The 21,317-nt window shown below is 45.3% G+C and overlaps 1 protein-coding gene across 3 annotated transcripts in view; it reads left to right on the top strand.

The window, feature by feature from the left end:
• Positions 1 to 2,953: 2,953 nt before the first annotated feature.
• Positions 2,954 to 21,317, top strand: part of LOC102735769 (monofunctional C1-tetrahydrofolate synthase, mitochondrial) — a 560,423-nt gene continuing 542,059 nt past the window's right edge. For 2 of the 3 annotated variants that reach the window (XM_081829155.1, XM_081829154.1), the window contains exons 1-7: positions 2,963 to 3,433; positions 10,883 to 10,967; positions 12,100 to 12,150; positions 12,241 to 12,294; positions 15,393 to 15,517; positions 17,042 to 17,142; positions 20,052 to 20,188. In XM_081829155.1, coding sequence (XP_081685281.1) covers positions 3,210 to 3,433; positions 10,883 to 10,967; positions 12,100 to 12,150; positions 12,241 to 12,294; positions 15,393 to 15,517; positions 17,042 to 17,142; positions 20,052 to 20,188 — 777 coding nt within the window. In that variant the 5' untranslated portion in view covers positions 2,963 to 3,209. Of the gene's footprint in view, positions 3,434 to 10,882; positions 10,968 to 12,099; positions 12,151 to 12,240; positions 12,295 to 15,392; positions 15,518 to 17,041; positions 17,143 to 20,051; positions 20,189 to 21,317 lie in introns of all 3 variants that reach the window. The other variant, XM_081829156.1, reaches the window with a different exon arrangement.

Here is a 21,317-nt window from a genome sequence, read left to right on the forward strand (position 1 = left end):
TATTGACATAGAATTCACATATCATACAATTCACCCATTTAAAGTGTACAATTCAGGGGCGCCTGGGTGGCTCAGTCAGTTAAGCATCTGTCTTCGCATCAGGTCATGACCCCAGGGTCCTGGGATCGAGCCCTGCGTCAGGTTCCCGGCTTAGCAGGGAGCCTGCTTCTCCCTCTCCCTTTGCCCCTCTCTCCCCACTCGTATTCTCTCTTGCACGCTCTGCTCTATTTCTCAAATAAATAAATAATTTTGGGGGTTAAAGATTTTATTTATTTATTTGACACAGAGGGAGAGAGAGCACAAGCGGGGGTGGGGGAGGGGCAGAGGGAGAGGGAGAAGCAGGCTCCCTGGTGTGGGACTGGATCCCAGGACCCTGGGATCATGACCTGAGCCAAAGACAGATGCTTAACTGACTGGGCCACCCAGGCACCCCTAAAAAATCTTTTTTTTTTAAGTGTACAATTCAGTGATTTCAGAATATTAATGAATTTATGCAACCATCACCACCATTAATTTTAGAACATTTTCATCAACTGTACCCATTAGCTATCACCTCCCCATTCCCCCTACTCCTAGCTCTAAGCAACCACTAATGTATTTTCTGTCTCTACAGATTTGCCTATTCTGGGCATTTCCTGTAATTAGGATCATACAATATATGGTCTCCACTGTGATTTTAAATATCACTATTGTCAGCACTCATTAGGTGGAGTAGCTAATTGTCATTATTTTTTTTTTTTTAAGATTTTATTTATTTATTTGACAGAGAGAGACACAGCGAGAGAAGGAACACAAGCAGGGGGAGTGGGAGAGGGAGAAGCAGGCTCACCGCTGAGCCGGGAGCCCGATGCGGGGCTCGATCCCAGGACCCTGGGGTCATGACCTGAGCCGAAGGCAGATGCTTAACGACTGAGCCACCCAGGCGCCCCGCTAATTGCCACTATTGTGGCGGAGCTACCATTGGAACTTCCTGAGAACAGAGACTGGGTAATTTTTTTTAAGACTTTATTTTTTAGAGTAGTTTTAGATTCACAGCAAAATTAAGAGGAAGATGCAGATATCTCCCATATACTCCCCATGGACTGGGTGATTTTCATCTTGGTGACCAGTTGTGCATGTTCACTAGTGTCCAATGAATGTCTGCTAAATGAATGGCCGCCAATTTATAATGAGACAAGCCTCCAAAGGGTTTATGATTTGCCCAAGATCATCACTGGCAGCAGGTGAATGAACCACTCAAGTCTCCTTTCCAATATTCATATGCTTGTGAAAGGCATAACTTCTGTGATTTTGTTTCCTCCAATATAAAATGGTAGTAATACCCACCTCACAGGGTTGTGGCAATGTTAAGTATTCCTCTACCCTACAAAGTCAAATTGTGTCAAATGAGGCCATCACCCTGTAATGAAAACTGCAGGCAATAGTATAAGATTAAGAACATGACCAGGGGCGCCTAGGTGGCTCAGCTGGTTGGTTGTCTGCCTTCAGCTCAGGTCATGATCCTGGAGTCCCGGGATCAAGCCCCGAATGGGGCTCCCTGCTCAGCAGGAATCTACTTCTCTGTCTTCCCCCTGCTCATTCTCTCTCTCTCAAATAAATAAAGGGGATTAAAAAAAAAAAAAAAGGATTAAGAACATGATCATTTGACTCAGGCAAACCTCCATACAACTGACCTCTCTGGACCCATTTCCCCCAGGTTGAAAGTCAGGACAATATTCAACACATTACAGACAGTCTCTGACTTACAACTGTTCAACTTACGATTTTTCCACTTCATGATGGTGTGAAAGCAATAAGCATTCAGTAGATATGGAACTGCAACCAGACTTTTTCTTTTCCTGGGCTATCAATACACAGCAGTATGCTCTCCTCATTCTGGGGAGTTTTGTAGCCAGAGGAGGCTCCCAGTCAGCCACGTGGTCACAGGGGTAAACAACCCATATACTGACAACCAATCTGTACCCATATAACCACTCTTTCTTCCACTTTCAGTGCAACATTCAATAAATTACATGAGATACTCAACACTTTATTATTATTATTATTTTAAAGATTTTATTTATTTATTTGAGAGAGAGAGAATGAGAGAGAGAGCACATGAGAGGGAGGAGGCTCAGAGGGGGAAGCAGACTCCCTGCCAAGCAGGGAGCCCGATGCGGGACTCGATCCGGTGACTCCAGGATCATGACCTGAGCCGAAGGCAATCGCCCAACCAATTGAGCCACCCAGGCGCCCCTCAACACTTTATTATAAAACAAGCTCTGTGTTAGATGATTTTGCCCAACTATAGGCTACAGTAAGTGTTCTGAGCACTTTTAGGGTAGGCTAGGCTAACCTATGATGTTCAGTAGGTTAGGAGTATTCGATGCAGTTTCAATTTACATAGTTTCAATTTTAGGATCGGTTTATCAGAGGGTAACCTCATCATGACTCCAGAAAGATCTATACATTTATTAGGATTAAATGAAATGGCACTCCAGTACTTTGTACAGTGTTTAGCTACTGGAAAACCGGTGTTTGGAGTTTGCACTAGTTTTATTCCCGCTTTACTTGGGAATTATAATCCTGATAAGATTATAAACAAAGTATCGATAATCTCGTTTTAACTGTGCAGGCATCTGAGGTTCACAGAAGATTAACTCGCCCGAGGCTACAAGTCAGCCTCTCAACTCCAAGACCCACACATCCTTCACTGCTAGACCACCTCCAGCCTAAACAAATCCAAGCCCGGGTAACTAAGCCTGGGGTAGGCCAAGTGGCCTTCCGGGAAGCAAACTCCCACCTGGGGCAGGGTTTTGTCAGCATCGTGGGCAGAGGGAGGATGTACTCTCTCTCTGGGCTGGACCAGAGGCCGCCCTGACGCCCCACCCTCCTCCGATTTTTATCGCTCGTCAGATTTCCAGCAGCGACGGAGTGCCCGAAAGCCTGCCTCCGCGTCCCGCAGGCCCCCGCCCTCTTCACGTCACGGCCTCTAGGTGCAGTGCCCCCTAGAGGCTCCCGCTCCGGCTAGGAGGAAGGTGCTGGTCCTTCCTGCCACACCGGCCCGTTACCCGCCAGCCGGTTCCCTGGCCCGGCGCCCGCCCCGCCACCCTCCGGAGGAGCCTGACGCCGCCGCCTCTCTGTGCTCCGCAGCCACATCCCCGCCTGGACGGAGGGCCCGCCGCCCCTCGCTCTCGCCGCCTCGCGGGTCCCGCCTGCGCCCCGGCGCCATGAGCGCGCGCCTGCCGCTCTTCCTGCGCGGGCTCCGCCGTCCGCCGCAGCCCCCGGGCCCGCCGCTCCGCCTCCGAGCGCCCTGTCGCGCCAGCAGCGGCGGCGGCGGCGGCTGTGGCGGCGGGGAGGGCCTGCTCGGGCAGCGGCGGCTGCGGGACTCCCAAGTCGGAAGCAGCCGCGGCCAGGGCAGCCAGGCGCCCCCGGCGCGGGACTCGATCGTCAGGTGAGTGTCCGGCGCTCGCCGCCGCTCCGGTGCCGGGTGGCGGCGGCCGGGGCCGCAGGAGGTGGGGCGTCCGGGGCGCTCAGGTCTCGGTGAGGTCCCGGCCCCCCCATCTCCCCGCGGGTGTTTCGCCGGGCTCCGGCTCGGAGTGCTTGGTGCTAACTTGTTAGGGGCGCCCGGCGGCTGACGGGGGGAGCGTGGGCATCGCAGGGCGGGAGTTTGTGCGGGGCGGGGGACGGCGGCGCTCGGGCCGGCGCGGGACGGGGATCGGGCGGGCGCGGGCGCGGGCATCCCCGGCGGGTGCCGCGCGCCCCGCTCCACGTGCGCCACCCCGGCCGGTTCTGATGCAACGGCGCCGAGCGCGGCGGGGCGGGGAAGGGGCGGCGCGGCGGAGGGCGGGAGCGCGGAGAAGGAGGGGCGCCGGGGGCGGGGCCGGGGTCGGGCGGGGCCGGGCGGGGGACGTGATGCGGCCCCGGGCCGCGGAGAGGCGGCCTTGGCCGGGCGCCCGCGCCTATCTGCGCGGTCCTCCGCGGCCGGCAACGCCGCAGCCTCCTGCGGGTGGGGAAGCGTGCTTTCTTGAGTTACATAATCATTTTCTGGGCGCGTTAACGTGGAGCCGGGCCCACCTGACAACAGGCAGAATGCGGCCGAGGAGTCGGGCCCACTCGTGCCCCCCATCGCTGCACGGGTGGGCCAGGAGTCCCCAGCGCAGCTGCGTATAGAAAGTTCTCGCCCGATACAGAGATGAACTGCGGGAGTTCTGGGCCCAGCCTTTTCCTGCCCCCCACCGGAGACGCCACTTGTGCCCCTCCTCCCCCCACCCGCACCCCCTCCTTGTTCCTCAGTGGGAGAGAGGGCAGGAAGAGCCTTGAATGGCCCTTCCTGGAGAAGTGGGTTCACTGGGGAACTAAACCTGCGGAGCGAGGCACTCAGGACAAACCTGGAGGTGCCGGGAAAGCCCTTACCTGCCTCTCCACCCCCAAGGAGGATTCCTGGTTCCAGGTTGCCATGTCACTGAGTAGGCTGTTCTCCATCCATTCACATCCTCTTCCTTTTTCCTTCTGTCCCTCCTTGTGAAAGTAATTGCCTTTCCCTCCTCCGTTCCCAAAGCCCTTTATGGTGTAGCCGATGACTCTAAGGAGCCTTCTGCTTAAACTATCTTGTCTTCTTTCGGAATGTAGGAGTACTTAAGGCCTCTCTTCGGGTCATTAGAATTTCACCAGGGTACAGCTGAGCTCCCCTTAGTGGGTCAGGGTTTGAAGACCGTATGGGAGGCAGAAATCACCACCCCATCCCCCTCTTATTTTCTGGGTAGCTCTTACGGCTACCTGACACTTCCTTCTTCATTTATTGTCTGTCTCCCCCAACCTCCCTGGAATGAAAGCTCTGTGGGGCCACGGCCTTGTCTCTTGTTCACTGCTAGATGCTTCCTCCTGCAAAGAGTGCCGTGTGTAGGGTGGCCACTTGGGACATGATGGTGAATGCATCGCTCAAGATTTGGGTTCATTTGTAGATTGTATTCATGAATGTTCTTTTCATTGCCTGACTTAGAGATGAGCAGAATGGTCATTTGGGGGCCTGGGTCAGGATCCTGCTGGCCCTGGCGGCAGTCTCAGTTCCTGCACTCCCGTGGGGGAGTGATAGTCTACCTCACAGGGTTCCGGAAAGGAACGCGTGAGAGAACACGTACAAAATGCATAACCCAGGAACTGTCATAGCAAGACCTCCACAAATATTGGCTATTTATTTATTTATTTTAGAGCATTCTAAGCCAGGGGTTAGCAATTCTGCCAAGGACTAGATAGTAAATAGTGTAGGTTTTGCAGGGCAGTAGGCAAAATAGAAGCTATTTATGTAGGCACTTTTATGTGAGGAAAAAAACATTTTCATAATTTTTTTAATGACAAAGGCCAATTTTATTTATGGATACTGACATTTGAATTGCACATGATATTCACATGCTACAAAATGTTCTTATTTTGATTTTTCTAACCATTTAAAAGTGCAAAAGCTGTTTTTAACCTGGTGTGTCAAAGTTTGCTGGCCCTTCTGTTCTAAACTAAGAAGAGAAAGTGTTGTACAATGAATTACTGCTTCATGGGATTATGGTTAAGGAATAGGTGTTTGCTTTGCAATATGACTCCAGTACTTCCTAGGTGTGAGAATTGAGGCAAGCTGTTTGATCTCTGTTCATATACAAAATGGGAACCATTATCACCAGTTTCAAAAGTTGTTGTGGACATCACTATACTCTGCTAATCCTAAAAGGCATATTTTTTAATATCTCCAAAACTAGTCTTTAATCGATTGTCTGACAATTGCTGTTGGTCACGTGACAGTCATCACCTATTTGTCATTGCCTGTACCTGTGGGAACCTGGCCATGCATATTGTTGTAACTTAATTGACTTATGTGCATCATCTAACAAAACTTTCCTCCAAGAGATTCCCCGAGGACTGGAGGAAATAGGGAGGTGGGCCTAGCTAGGAGTCACCTAGGATAGACATCCACAAATCTGTGTATGTTAGGTTTTGTTTTTTTTTTTTAATTTCATGAAATATGCCAGAAAAGTGAATGAATCAGCTCCCTCAAAAGCATAGTGACCTCTAATTTCTCCATTAATCCCCAACATTTCCATCAACAAGTCATGGAAGGGCTATTTTAGGGAATGAAATGATTTCTGTTTTTTTCTGATAACTGCCCAGTGATACCTGGTAGAATCGAGAAAGCTCTAACAAGAAAACTTGCAGAATGGGTGTCAGGAATTTAAGGAAAACCTCAGGGACAAAAGTGATTATGGTTTTTCAAAAAATGCCACATCACTAACACTTTTCATGGCACAGAGGGTGATACTGAATGGAGGGAAAAAAAGAAACTGCCGTCAAGGACTCTTGAATCAAAAAAGTCACTTGGGGTGCCTGGCTGGCTCAGTCCAAGGAACGCACGTCTCTTGATCTCAGGGTCATGAGTTCGAGCCCCCACGCTGAGTATACAGATTACTTTTTTTTTTTAAGTCACTCAGAAGAGTCATATCCTGAATGTGAAGAAGTTTTAGGAATGTTTCAGTTTGGTAGTTTTACTTTTTATGCTCATACGAGTGGTTTATGGCAAACAAAATATCTATGTCTAAATCAGTCTTAAAAATTCTTTTAATACTTACAGAATACACCATCTGTGAAGAAAAGATTGTGCCATAGTTTAACTGCCAGCTTGTTTTTCTTTCTTAGGGGTTTGTGAAACAGTGGCGTGTCTTTCATTCTGTATCTGAAATTGCGTGAAACACAGCAAATAAGATTCGAGCTCCCAGATCAGCCCTGTGCATGAGTAGGAAGCAGGCTAGGCTGCTTTAATCAAGATACCGCCAAGTGTTGTGGACCTTAGCGTCCAGAGGGAGGCAGACAGGGAAGGTAGGATGATGACCCTATGATGCCTGCTTACTGCTCCAGCACCTGCCTCCCAGCCAGCACGAGGGAAAGGGGGCCAGGGTGCTGGTGGATCTTTCTCTTAGCCGCACGTTCCTCGCCTCCGTCTGGCCAGTGCTCACAACCTTGGTGGCCAACAGTTAATGTCATGAGCCCATCCAGTCACAGGTGAACCGGGAAATGCGCTCTCTAGCCGATGCCATGTGCAGCTCACGCTCCGAATTCTCTTAAAGAGGAAAATGAGTGGAAGTGTTCATAGGAAGTACCCAGTCATCCAAACCATCCTCAGTTGTGTCCATACTACTGTTACTATTATATTGAATGTATCCACGAAATTACCAGTGCTGTAGGTTTATTAAACTGCTCTGTGGTGCTTTCAGCCTGGGCTATTTCTCCGAATACTGATGGCTGTCCTTAGAAGACACTGTTTTGGAAATTTTAACCCTGTGTGTGCACTGGTACCTCTTTTGCCTTTGAAATCAATAAAGGGGCTCTGCATTCAGGGATGTCCTTAAATTGGTAGTTTTAAATAACCTTGTCAGCGGCTGCCTCTGAGACTCTGGCGTGGCCACAGCTAGCTGCAAGGGAGACTGAGAAATGAGGTCATTATTCCAGCAGCCTTATGCCCAGTGGACACATTATTTCCCAGCCAAAGGGAGACCAACTTGTTGTAGAGTGAGTGCTAGTGTAACTTGGGCGCCGGCATGCGAGAGCACCTGCCTCTGAAGTTCCCAGACCGGCAGGTTCAGCTACTCACCGCTGACAAAATCCAAAGGCAGAGAGACAAGGGGTGAGACAAGAAGGAAATTTATTTCAGTGAGGCCAACACCGGGAAGATAGTGGACTAATATCTCAAAAACTGTCTCCCAAGTGCTGAAAATACTTCTAGGTTTATATAAGGAAAATGTGGGACTCAGGTTGGTGGGTACAGGCAGGTGGGCGGTCAAGGTCGGGTCGTTGTCTTGGGGTCAATCACCGGTGGGGTCTTGCTGGCCCAGGGCAGTCCTTATTGCTTGAGGGGGTGGTTTGTGTTCCCCCCCATCTAGGGATGCTTTGCCTTCCAAGTCTTTTGCCTGAGTTAAGAGATAAGCTGGGGGCGCCTGGGTGGCTCAGTTGGTTAGGCGACTGCCTTCGGCTCAGGTCATGATCCTGGAGTCCCGGGATCGAGTCCCGCGTCGGGCTCCCTGCTCGGCGGGGGGTCTGCTTCTCCCTCTGCCCTCTGCCCTCTCGTGCTCTCTGTCTCTCGTTCTCTCTCAAATAAATAAATAAAATCTTTAAAAAAAAAAAAAAAGAGATAAGCTGGAAGGAAGAATTTCATCAATTAGAAAGTTAAAGGTCAGGGGCGCCTGGGTGGCTCAGTCGTTAAGCGTCTGCCTTCAGCTCAGGTCATGATCCCAGGATCCTGGGATCAGCCCCGCATCGGGCTCCCTGCTGGGCAGGAAGCCTGCTTCTCCCTCTCCCACTCCCCCTGCTTATGTTCCCTCTCTCGCTGTCTCTCTCTCTCTCTCTGTCAAATAAATAAATAAAATCTTAAAAAAAAAAAGTTAAAGGTCAAAATGGAGGTAATTGAAGTCTTTTCCAGTAGTAGATACTTTAATCTACTAGTTACATTATAAATTCTTACAATCTTCTTCAGTAATGACACATGGCAGCCTGGCTGGAGAGTCACACATTCCTTCTAGCTGGAAATTGACAAGGCAGCTTTTCTCCCAGGAGTGAGAAAATCTCTGATTAGAAACATTTATGCTACTTTTTAGATCTGTTAAGCCTGGTGACTGCTTTCGTGCTTACTTTACTTGTCACTGTAGGAATCATGAATAACCCCAAAGAATGAAACCTCACACTTACAAGAGGTGGGGAGAACTGGCCAGCTTTATTTGCTTTGTTGGTGACAGGTTTGTGCTTTTATAGAAGTGTTTGGTCCCTTCACGCTATTGAGGGTGGTGGTCAAGGCTATGAACAGTTTTTTGGGGAAACTGTTGGTGTCAAATGAGTATTTTTTAGTGTCCTAGGGTAGCCATAGGACACCTGTTTCACGGATAAGGCTCATGGAGTTGGTTAGAGATTCAGTAAACTGATCATGCAGGTCCGTTGGAGGCCCACGTCCTGGTGCATGGCTGTTTTCCCTCTACCCAAGCCTAAGAGCCCCCTGGCTCACTTGTTGAAAATGCACGTTCCTGGGCCTCACCCAGCCCTGTCGAATCTGACTTTCTGGGGTGAGACACAGAAACTTTGCTTCTTACCAAGCTGCCCAGGTGATCCTCAAGCACATTGCCAAAAACCACTTGGGTCCTACGCTCCAGTGACTTCCAGAACCAGGCAGAAGGACCCACTCGGCCCAAATTAACAGTCATGAAAGGCAGGGCAACAGCGTGGCATGTGGCCCTCAGCCACACATTATTGGACAGGAGATTTTAGTGCTCATTTATAAGGCAATTTGTTTTTTGTTTTTTAAAAGATTTTATTTATTTATTTGAGAGAGAGAGAATGAGAGACAGCACAAGAGGGAAGAGGGTCAGAGGGAGAAGCAGACCCCCTGCTGAGCAGGGAGCCCGATGCGGGACTCGATCCCGGGACTCCAGGATCATGACCTGAGCCGAAGGCAGTCGCTTAACCAACTGAGCCACCCAGGCGCCCCTATAAGGCAATTTGTAAACTTTCACATAGTCTCAGTTATTCAACACAATAATACAGTTTTTTCTCGGAGAATTAAGTTGCTTCAGCCAACTGTTTAGAAACAAAACAGACGAAAATCTTCACAGGCCACGTACAGTTGCATGCCTCCCTATTCTGCCTCGGGTAGCCCAGTGGCAGGTGGAAAGGCTCATCCTGGTTGAGTTTTGAAGCCTTTCTGTCTCCTGAGCACCCCTCTCTTTTCCTCTACCTACTGAAGAGCAGCTTCCTCCAGTATGCTCAGCAGCTTCTTTGACAACTGGGCAAAACTGAGCAATGCCCTTGTGCCCTCAGCCATGTACTGCTGATGCTATCTGGCTGGAACTTCACCTTGTAGTTTTTGGAAGCTGTTCGGTGCACGTTAAGACCCTAACAGACAGAAAACAAAACTTAAAGACGGTCTTAACACAGGGCCTGGGTACTGCCTTGGCTGAACCTTTTGTCTGTTATCATGAGAGAAGAAAAGCCAACTTCGTATGCAGGTGAGGACCACGTCACAGTGATGGGGGTGAAGGAGTCTGCAATCGCTCATCCCAGAAGACTGCAGAAGGAGCATGTGACTTGTACCACATCATCTAGGGCTGCCCTGCCTGGGCTGGCACCCCTTGTCCTCCTCCCACCAGTGGTACTCAAGGTGGTGATGGCACCTGCTGGGACTTTTAGGAAGTCCAAATGCAGACTTGGGTGGCGGGGCGCCCCGAGGACTGACAGGCTCTCTCCGTAAGAGGCCTGGGGAGAGGATCATATTCTGATGCAGCCCTAGTGTTTCCGTTCCCATCCACCCTTCTCTTCCCCCACTTCCCTTTTCCTCTCCCTCCCCCGCAACCCTTCCTCCAACCTCCCCCTCCCTTCCCTCTGTTTTCTTCCCCACCCTCTCCCTTCACATTCCTTTGAATTCTGGGACCTAGGATTTATCCATGACCCACCCGTTTATCTGACAGCAAACCCCCTCCCCAGTCTCTGCTACCCTCCCCCCACCAATGTTTGCAGTCCCCATGGGACCCCCTAGGGATGGATGTGGGTGGAGGAAGGGGATTATTTAAAAAGAAACGCAACGGTTTTATTATAGTCAACTTGGAAAATACAAGAGAATTCACCCCTGGAAAATAATTGTTAACATCTAGTTTGCACGCCTCTGCTTATTTTTAAAATCAGATGGTCACAGTTTACTCTGTGTTGTACTTCAAGATGGTTATCCTGCCCCTCCTCGCCACACTTCCCACGCTTGGAGCGCATCCTTATGTCATCTAACTATTTTCACTTACAGGAACGAACTTTCTAGGAATATGTGTTGGATCGGTCCTTTCTAGTCATTAACAAAGACATGACTGTGTGTTGGTTTTCTTTCTCAATGCAGAGAAGTCATTCAGAATTCAAAAGAGGTTCTGAATTTATTGCAAGAAAAAAACCCTACCTTTAAGCCGGTGCTTGCTATTATTCAGGTAAGCTGAGACCATGGTTCCGTGCTCCTCTTTTAGGATGCCTTTCAATGTAGAAGAGAATTGTCTGCAGAAGACCAGGGCATTTCTTGTCACAAAAGTGGTCTTAACAGGGAGGAGAGGGCAGAGATGAAAATATGGTCATGTCCCTCTTCCTTTGGTCATTTTGCTTCTACCAGGTCACTGGTTAGTTACCTCCCTGCCTGAATGGGTCTTTTGTGAGTTGCTTTGAGAGGTTAGGAGGTAGGCACCCACATCAGTTGTGTTACATAGGACATTATTGTGTCCATATGTGCTCAGAGATGCTTATCAGATGTGACTTGAATGTGATAAGGGGAAAAGTTCCCCCTTTGTTTCTGTGGAAGAAGGAGGCTTGATGATCTTACTACGAAACCTGGTAAAGCCTGCCATAAGCCTGAAAGGCCACACGTCAATACATGTCAGAAGGACTTGGCATTTCATGTACATCTCTTGACTGCAGCCCCTTCGTTCCCAACTGTAGTTGGTGCTGTTTGCCCTCCTTCTTGGCACCCCTATGGGGTAACAGGTGCAGGGCAGTCAGGAGGTGAGCCAAGCCTGGAAGCTCACACAGCACAGCAGGTGGGCCGCCACCTCATTTTGGCACGCATGTAATGTGTCAGAATAGCATCCTGGAATGCCATCGGCGCTGTGATTTTCAAGACTGTGGAGCTATGCTCAAGTCACTTGCGTTCTTGGGGTCTGTCTCCACATCCCCTACAAAGCTAGGCAAGCCAGAAGGTTGAAAGAAAAGTGATCTGAGCCTGCACCTCCTGGGATTCTGCTTGCTGATGGGTTTCCAGCTACGGACAAGTCACCTAAAGCCCTGTTCGTGGTGTCCAAACACCCTTTAGAAAGGGTGCTGGCTGGGTGGCTACATGAGCCTTAGGAGGGCTATTACTTTTTAAAAGTAACATAATTTGAAAGCTGAGAATTGATATGTCAATAAATACCAGCTATTAGTCTCCTTCTGTGAGCAATAAGATTCTGCATTTCCTTTTCTTTCTAATAAATTGGATAATTTATAATCACAAAATTAGCCTCTGTATTACGTTTTGTGCTTTGTCAAGATATTTTTGTTGCTGTTACATTCTCCTTCTTACTCCCATCTCCAAAGGCAGGTGATGATAACTTGATGCAGGAAATAAACCAGAATTTGGCAGAGGAGGTGAGGATTGTCGAATTCTACAAATTCATCTTAATTTTTTGACGCTACATTCTCTCACAGTGACAGAACAACTTTGTGTTCCTTTTGCAGGCTGGTCTGAACATCACTCACATTTGCCTTCCTCCGGATAGCAGTGAAGCCGAGGTAACTACCACGGGCACTTGAACAGAGGGTGCTTTCCTCTTTAGACATAATATACCTGTTAGCATCTCTTAGTTGTCATTCGAAAAGATCAGTCTTGTCTTTGTGGCTGAATTCTTAGAGGGAAGAGTTCACTTTTCCCTCTAGTATAAATGCTCCTTGATCTCTTTGTCCCTTAATACGTGTTTCTGTTGAAGACTTGAGTTAGACTTGGTGACTTGGGTTGTGTTTTTTGGCCGCCGCAGCAGTGTCTAGTGGAAACTGTCTGGCTGTCGGGGTCTGAAGGACTAGTTCTGGTTTTGCCCTGTCGTGACGGGTTGTTGGTCCTTGGCCATTCCTTTGGCTTCCCTGTGGCGCAGTTGCCTTATTAAGAAAACAAAGGAATAGGAGGAGATAGTCGTCAGCGTCCTTTCCAGGCAGATGTTCCGGGAGTAACAGCCTTTGCAATTGTCATCTCAAGCCTGGGAGAAGCAGCCACCCCCATAAGCAGTGGTGAGGAAATTGGCGCACGGGCCATGCTAGCATTTGGCCCTTCTGTGACTAGCCTTTCTTCAGACGGGCTGTGGCAGTGAAGATTTGATTTGACTGTCCATGATGGAAAACGTCAAGTAACAGAATATGAAATAACACAGAAGTTTATTTTTCTCGTACGTAAGTAAAAGTTTAGAAGCGGGCTGGTATTGTGGCATCCTGACAGGGTCACCAGAAACTTAGGCTCCTTCGATCTTGCTGCTCTATCGTCTCTTGGACTATCTCGTATCCAAATGGCGGATTCAACTCTGCAGGTCACATCCACATTCTAGCCAGTGTCAAATAAATCCAGACTTAGTAAGGAGAGACATAATTGAAAAGGATTTTTGCAGTAGGGAGTATACTCTGACCATAAGATCTGTAATCCTCTGAGAGGTAGGCCAAAGGGTTTTTCTTTTACAGGGAGGGGTGGAGAAGGCCAGAAAGAACCCAGTGTGAGAAAGTGGGATGAGAGAGGACCTTGATGGGATGGCAGGTCAGAAGATGTTTTACCCTGAGGCCAGACTCTTCTCAGAAGGGATTGTCTGCTAACCAAGTGAAGGGTGGGTCAAAGTTTAGCAACCTAGGGGAAGGAAGGAAACTTAACATTTTCAGCATTTTGTTCAGATGGAGGCAAGTAGCTCACTTCATCATTTATGAGACAGTGAATGGGCATTTTTAGGGCCTGTACTTGGTTCTTTGCAGTACATAGAGGGTGGGGGCGCTTTTTTAGCCTTCCTTGTTTTCCCAGATCATGGGGCTCAGTTCAACAACTTCTTGTCACCAGCAAGAGAAAGGAAGGACAACGACAAAAGACAGGCCCCCAGTCTCTTCCCTTCAGGAGCAGTTTCCTGAAAGTCACAGTTATGCTTCAGTTATGGTTCCATGCCAGTGGCCTGAGCCTCATTGCTTGGCCACGAAGCAAGGAAGGCTGGGAAATAATAGTCTTTCCACCAGGTGGAAATCATCAAATGATCTAACATCTATTACAGCGCCTAAAAACCAAAAGTCTATTGCTGAAGAAGAAGGGAAACTGTATCTGGGCAAATCGTTTCTGCCACACTTGTCTTTGTAATATATTACAGATATTGACCCCTGACGTACCAGCATTAACAAATGCAGAGACATTTGTTGCCCCTTTGCAGAAGGACACCCATTGTCTGCATTTGGGTTGTTTGCCCCTGGTATTGCTAGCCCTTCACCTTTTTTATTCCCTGACTTATTTTTTGATGGAGTCATCTATTCCCTATTTTTCTCTGACATTCTAGTAAATGTAAATTTGTATGGTGGTGGTATTATTATGTTGGAAAAGAGTAAGGATCTTAATTTATTAATTAAGATTTCGTTGTTGCGTCTGCCACATCCTAGGTATGGGTAACCACAGACCCCTCACTTCATTCTGGGCTCTCGTTCGATGTCACTCCCTCCGACCACCCCCAACCCGCCATTACTCCATTAGCCCTTTACCTTGCTTAATCTGCTTTAGTTTTCTTTACCATCATTTACCATTTCCAGAGATTATACCATTATTATTTTTCGTTTTCCCTCATGTCTTCCCCACTGGAATATAAGCTCTTGGGGGGCAGGCACTTTATTCACAACTGTATTTCCTGTCTTAGAACTGGCACAGAATAGGTACTCAAAACATGCAATATCTGTTGAATGAATGAAAGCATGGTGAATAAATGAAACAAAGTTTTCTTTCTGGTTTTTGTGTATCAAACAGCGTTTTCCTCTCTTACCAGGTAGAAATACCACAGTGATTTTTGCTGGACAGTGAAACAGAGGTGGTAACGCAACACTTCTCACAGTGAGACCCATATCCGTGGGCTGGTATCTCTTTTACTTATGAACGAATAATATTGTGAAGTGAAATGAATCCATATATTATCTCCTGGCATAAAATAGAGATAGAGAGATAGAGCATTTCTTATTGAAAGATACACCTAGCCATTCATTAGCTTTTACATTTTTACATTACCTTCCCAAGCTGTACTTTGGTCTTTTTCAGAAATAGTGAATTATTTTAGTGTTTCCTATAAAAAGGAGGTATCTGTGCTTCGAATTTATCAATCACAAGCCTTTGGAAATGCTTTCTGGGTCCATTCAGATCCAGGGAACATGAGGACTTGAGTGATGGCTTCTTGGGGTTGACAGTTGGGAAGGTTTTGTTGAACACGTTGCGTTTGAAACACAGGGTTGTCTGGGCCAGTTTGGAACTCTTGAGATTCGTGCCTCCTGGTCTCCCTGAAGGCTGGCAGTGTGTTTCACTCAAGTATAATCGTGGAATTATCTTTTGCCTAACTCAACGCTTGGTTTGGTTTGGTTTGGTTCTGTTGTGGCAGGGAGCAGCGCAATAAGAAAGATTGAGAAGTCACTAAAATTCTGCGCTGCTTTTGAAAGCTTTTATAAACATGATGAAAAGAGGAAATAGACTTTCTTTATTCTGCTTTACAGCAAGTCTTCAACAAGGAGTGAAAAAGAAATGATGCATTTTTATGAATCTATTTTTTTTAATGTAAAGCTTCTTCTGTTAGGTCTTATTTTTGTAATACTGATTTTAGGGTTGTTGTTTTTTTTTTTCTCTGTAGATTATAGATGAAATCTTGAAGATTAACGAAGACACCAGAGTACATGGCCTTGCCCTTCAGATCTCCGAGAACTCGTTTAGCAACAAAGTCCTCAATGCCTTGAAACCAGAAAAAGATGTGGATGGGTGAGAAAATATAAAAGAAAAAATCAAGTCTTATTGCTAAATGAGCTTTTCTACCGTGACTTTTTTTTCCTTTTAGTTCCACTGTTTCAGCTGTGTCCGTAATTAAGAGTGGAAGAAATCCTTTAACTAGTTCAGGAATTTGAGGGCTTTTTAAATTCCGTATAAGAAAGTTACATATTTTGCAATGGGTACTTGCCCTTGGCTTGGGTGCCTTTCTGGAAGTAACGTCCTTCACATTGTCACATTCATTTCGTAACCTCCTGCCTGACTTATGGAGTCCTTGACCAGCCTTCCTCTCCTAAATAAGGTTTTCCTTGAAAATTCTGCCAGACCAAAGAAACACCCCAGAGTCCTGAGTCACCAGCAGTACCCCATGCTTCCTTAGTCCCAGGCCAGTTGAGAAAAGCAAAACAAGTACTTTTATTCATAACACAAGGTTTTACTTGAAATTAGAGGGGAAGAACTATAAATATGTGGTGTGCTAATATTGTGTCTTTGATTCACATCTGGCGTGACATCTGCTTCACGAGACAAGGAGTACTGCCCATTCATGTGGGCAATTTGATGGAGAGTAAAAACCTCATTTTCCTACAAGGAAATAGGAAATGTTTTGTACTGCGACCAAAAAGAACATCAGGTATTTAGTGTTACGAGGTTATAAGCAAATTGAAAAATTAGACTCCCAATCCAGTGTGTCTCATGGGAGCTGGATTGGAAGGCTGCTGCCTGGCGGACATAGCCAGGCTCCTTCCATTACTCTAGCCTCTGTGGGCCCTCAGACCGAGGATAGACCCAAACACAGGTTGAAATGTTGTCATGAAAACCTCTGATCCAGTACTAGACTAACTAGAAAGGAGAAGAAGCCCTAATCAATGAGAAAACATCCAGAACCTGAAGGTATCAAAGTGTAATTTCAAATCTTTTGTGAAAACTTTTCTGTCCCCATTTTGTTACTAACTTGTATTGAGACCGTCGGTTTCAGCTAGATAGTTATGGACCATTCGGTCCTGGATTTGAATGAGGAAGAGCACAGAAGCCATTCAAAGTACATGGTCACTCAGATTTTATTTCTGAGTGACCATGGAGGTAAGTACTGATGTTAAATGGGGATCAGACTTGTGAATCCCACGTCTTGCTAGGTCACCCCAGATTTCTAGGATTGGTCCTGGATTTTGATACTGATTGAGATATAAATGCCCTCAAGGAAAGTGAGTTTGGCTACATGACAATGGTGTAACAGGGAAGCCTTGCATGGCCTTATGCTCTGGTCCTGCTATCCGGGCAGAACCAGAATTCCCAAGGTTGTCCCAACCCACAGGGGCCACTGCAGAGTTTCCCAAGGGACTGCTCTAAGAAACTAGTGGTCTTCATTCCTGCCCACTCCTTAATTTATATTTAATAATTTAATATAGCCTATCTGTCCAACATTGATGGGGATATTATTTGGGATTAATACGTGTGAGTTATAGATGAGTGAGTTTTGACCAAGTTTTGACTTACAACTTTCCTTTTTTTCAAATTCAGAGTAACAGACATAAACCTGGGGAGGCTGGTCCGTGGAGATGCCCATGAATGTTACATCTCACCTGTGGCCAGAGCTGTGATTGAACTTCTTGAAAAGTCAGGTATGATTGCTCCTTCAGAAATGCTGCAATTTTCTCTTTTTTGGGACTTAACTTGATTTGTTTTATTTTATTTATTTATTTATTTACTTATTTATTTAAAGATTTTATTTATTTATTTGACAGAGACACAGCAAGAGAGGGAACACAAGCAGGGGGAGTGGGAGAGGGAGAAGCAGGCTTCCCGCTGAGCAGGGAGCCCTATGTGGGGCTCGATCCCAGGACCCTGGGATCATGACCAGAGCCGAAGGCAGTTGCTTAACCGACTGAGCCACCCAGGCGCCCTCCACCCAGGCACCCCTTAACGTGATTTTTAAATAAGGATTTCTTTCCAGAAGATTCTGACTGAAACATAGATAATACAAGTGATACTCAACATAGAAACAAGTGATATTCAAAGTCGGCTCTTTTTCTCATCGTCTGGGAGATACAAATGACTATGACAAATTTTTCTAACAAGATTAACTGTATTATAGTTTTAAAAAAAAACTGGTAAAAGGCGAAAGATTTATGCGATCTGAAGAGAAACCAGAGTACCTGGGATCGAGCCCCGCATCGGGCTCCCTGCTCAGCCAGGAGCCTACTTCTCCCTCTCCCACTTCCCCTGCTTGTGTTCCCTCTCTAGCTATCTCTCTCTGTGTCAAATAAATAAATAAAAAATCTTTAAAAAAAAAAAAAAGAAACTGGTAAAGATGAGTGGCCTGTTGTGAACAAGGCTCGGCTTCTCTCAGGAAACACTCAAAATAACCACAATGAAAAATGTTCCAAGTTTCAAATCTGTCAATCTCAAATCTGTCAATATGTAAATGTAAATAAAACTTACATTTAACATTTAAATGAGGAAGCTGTCAGATATAGTTCAGGGTGTGGAAACCTTGATTGGGATTTATCAGTGAGCAGTATCTCTTTCAATAATCAGTATTTAATTTCCATTGTTCTCCCCTTGACCTTTCTCTTTTATGTCAGTGACATAGAAATGAACAATTTCTTTTTCTTGGTTATCAGATTGATGAGTAAATTGTTACTGTGTGTTTTATATATTTTAAGGACTTTCTAGCTGAGTATATAAAAATTTAACTAACTAAATTTTTCTCTATTCCAGCTTAGTAAAAGAGAAGCAAATGTCCCTCCTCCATACCAAAACATACAACCATCAAACAAAAATTGCAAAATATTTAATATGCCAAGTATATAAAGAACTTTTACAACTCAATACCCAATAATAATAATAATCCAATTAAAATATTAGAAATGTCTGGGGTACCTGGCTGGCTGTCGGTTAAGCATCTGCCTTCGGCTCAGGTCATGATCCCAGGGTCCTGGGATCGAGCCCCATGTCCGGCTCCCTGCTCGGTGGGGAGCCTGCTTCTCCCTCTCCCTCTGCCTGCCGCTCCCCCTGCTTGTGCTCTCTCTCTCTATCTCCCTGTCAAATAAATAAATAAAATCTTTAAAAAAAAATATTAGAAGTGTCTGAATAGACATTTTTCCAAAGAAGACATACAGATGGCCTACAAGCACATGACAGAGTGCTCAATATCACTCATCATCAGGGAAATGCAAATAAAAACCACAATGAGATACCACCTCACACCAATCAGAATGGCTAGAATCAAAAACAAAAGAAATAACAAGTGTTGATGAAGATGGGGAGAAAAAAGAACCCTTGTGCACTGTTGGTGGGATTGCAAACTGGTGCAGCCACTTTGGAAAACAGTATGGAGGTTCCTCAAAAAATTAAAAATAGAAATGCCATATGATCCAGTAATTCTACTCCCTGGGTGTTTACCCAAAGAAAATGAAAACAGTAATTCCAAGAGATAACATGCTCCCCTATGTTTACTGCAGCATTATTTACAATAGCCAAGATATGGAAGCAAGCTAAGTATCTACTGATAGATGAATGGATAGAGAAGATGTGGTATACATATACAATGGAATATTATTCAGCTATGAAAAAGAGTGAGGTTTTGGGGTGCCTGGGTGGCTCAGTCGTTAAGCATCTGCCTTCGGCTCAGGTCATGATCCCAGGGTCCTGGGATCAAGCCCCGCATCGGGCTCCCTGCTCAGCGGGAAGCCTGCTTCTCCCTCCCCCACTTCCCCTGCTTGTGTTCCCTCTCTAGCTGTGTCTCTCTCTGTCAAATAAATAAATAAAAAATCTTAAAAAAAAAAAAAAAAAGTGCGGTTTTGCCATTTGTGACAACACGGATGGACCTAGAGGGTATTATGCTAAGTGAAATAAGTCAGAGAAAGACAAATATCATATGATTTCACTTATATGTGGAATCTAAAAAACAAACAAAGGCAGAAACAGACCCATAAACATAGAGAACAAACTGGTGGTTGCCATGCAGGGTTTGTGGGCAAAATGGGTGAAGGGGCGTAGGAAGTACAGGCTTCTAGTTATGGAATGAATAAGTCATAGGAATAAAAGGTACAGCAAAAGGAATATAGTCAGTGGTATTGAAATAGCGTTTATGGTGACAGTACTATGCTTATAGTGGGCACAGTGTGACATACAGATTCGACATACAGTCGAATCACTTTGTTGTACACCTGAAACTAATGTAACATTGTGTGTCAACTCTACTTCAGTAAAAAAACTCCTCCAAAATATATACCAAAGTTCCATTAGAAGATTAATTTTTAATACATACCTCTAAGACATTAGCCATTAAGCTGAGATAAGCCATGTAGACACTTTTTCCATTTTGTGAATGATCAGGATGATGATTCTCAGTCACTCAGCCATAACATTCACAAAGAAAGAGTAAATCATGGCTGATAGTCATTATAGGCTCTAACTTGGCTCAGAGGGCCAAGTTTTAAAAGGTTCTTTTTCCTAACGCTAAAGCTGCATGGGAGAAAGGCTCTGAAGTTTTGATTATAATACTGAATTTCCATTTGGTGGATAGGTGTCAACTTAGATGGAAAGAAGATCTTGGTAATAGGAGCCCATGGGTCTTTGGAAGCTGCCGTGCAATGCCTATTCCAGAGGAGAGGGTCCATGACAATGAGCTCCCAGTGGAAAACACCTCAACTTCAAAGCAAGGTAAGCATCTTTCATGGGGGAAACATAATTTTTAGTGCTTATATTGGAAAAGGACTAGAAATGTATAGGCTAATCATTGAACATAAGAAGTGAGAGAAAGAACAGCAGAAAATCTCAAAGGATGAAAACAATAAAAAGCAGAGATTAATGAAATAGAAAGCAAATATATGTCAGAGATTATCAACTAAGCCAAAAGTCGGCTTTTGGAAGAGTCTAGTAAAATGGAAACACCACTAGCCCAAATAATCAAAACCAAAAGAGAACACCAGCAATGTTAGGAATGAACAAAGGGACATAACTGCAGAACAAAAATTATTTTCTAAAAAGGAGGCTATGAACTATTTAGACTGGTAAATTTGAAAATTTGTATGAAATGAAAACATCTAAAAAATGTAACTTACAAAATGGATCTAAGTAAAATTGATTAGACTTATATACATTAAAGATACTGGATCAGTCTACCCACCAAACATGCAAACAAAAGGAGTTCTACCATCATCAAAAAACAGATCATAATCTTTTCTCCAAAGAATAGAAAAAGAACACTTTCTAACCCATTTTATGAGTGTCCAAACCAGAGGACAGGATGCTTAAGGACAATTACAGACTCATTCCATCTGTGAACATAGATAAAATAATCATTATCAGAATGTTAGCAAACCAAATCCAGCACCAGGTTTGGGTCATCATAGGATTGCAAGCATGGTTTAATATCAGAAAATTCCATTAAAATCTACTGACATAATTCACAACATTATCAGATTAAAAACTATGCTGTCACCATCATAGATACAGAAAAGTCATTTGATAAAATCCTTTATGATTTTTTTCCTAAAAAACCTCTTAGTCTAGGAAATTAAAGGAATTCCTTAACCCAGTAAATATCTATAAAAAGTTAGAGCAAGTATTTCATTTAATAATGAAATTATTCTTTTAAAATTTGGAAAGATATAAGGGTGCCTGTTATCAGTACTCCTAATCAGCTCTGTATGGGAATTACTAGACAGTGCCGTAATGTGAAGAAAGGGAGAATTTGTAATGATTGGAAAGGAAGACACCAGATTGTCATCAATCCTAGATGATACCATTACCTACATTAAAAACTCAAAAGAATCTAGGGCGCCTGGGT

The sequence above is a fragment of the Leptonychotes weddellii genome, chromosome 8 (assembly GCF_054177405.1).
Source record: "Leptonychotes weddellii isolate Sample4059 chromosome 8, ASM5417740v2, whole genome shotgun sequence".
NCBI classification, from domain to species: domain Eukaryota; kingdom Metazoa; phylum Chordata; class Mammalia; order Carnivora; family Phocidae; genus Leptonychotes; species Leptonychotes weddellii.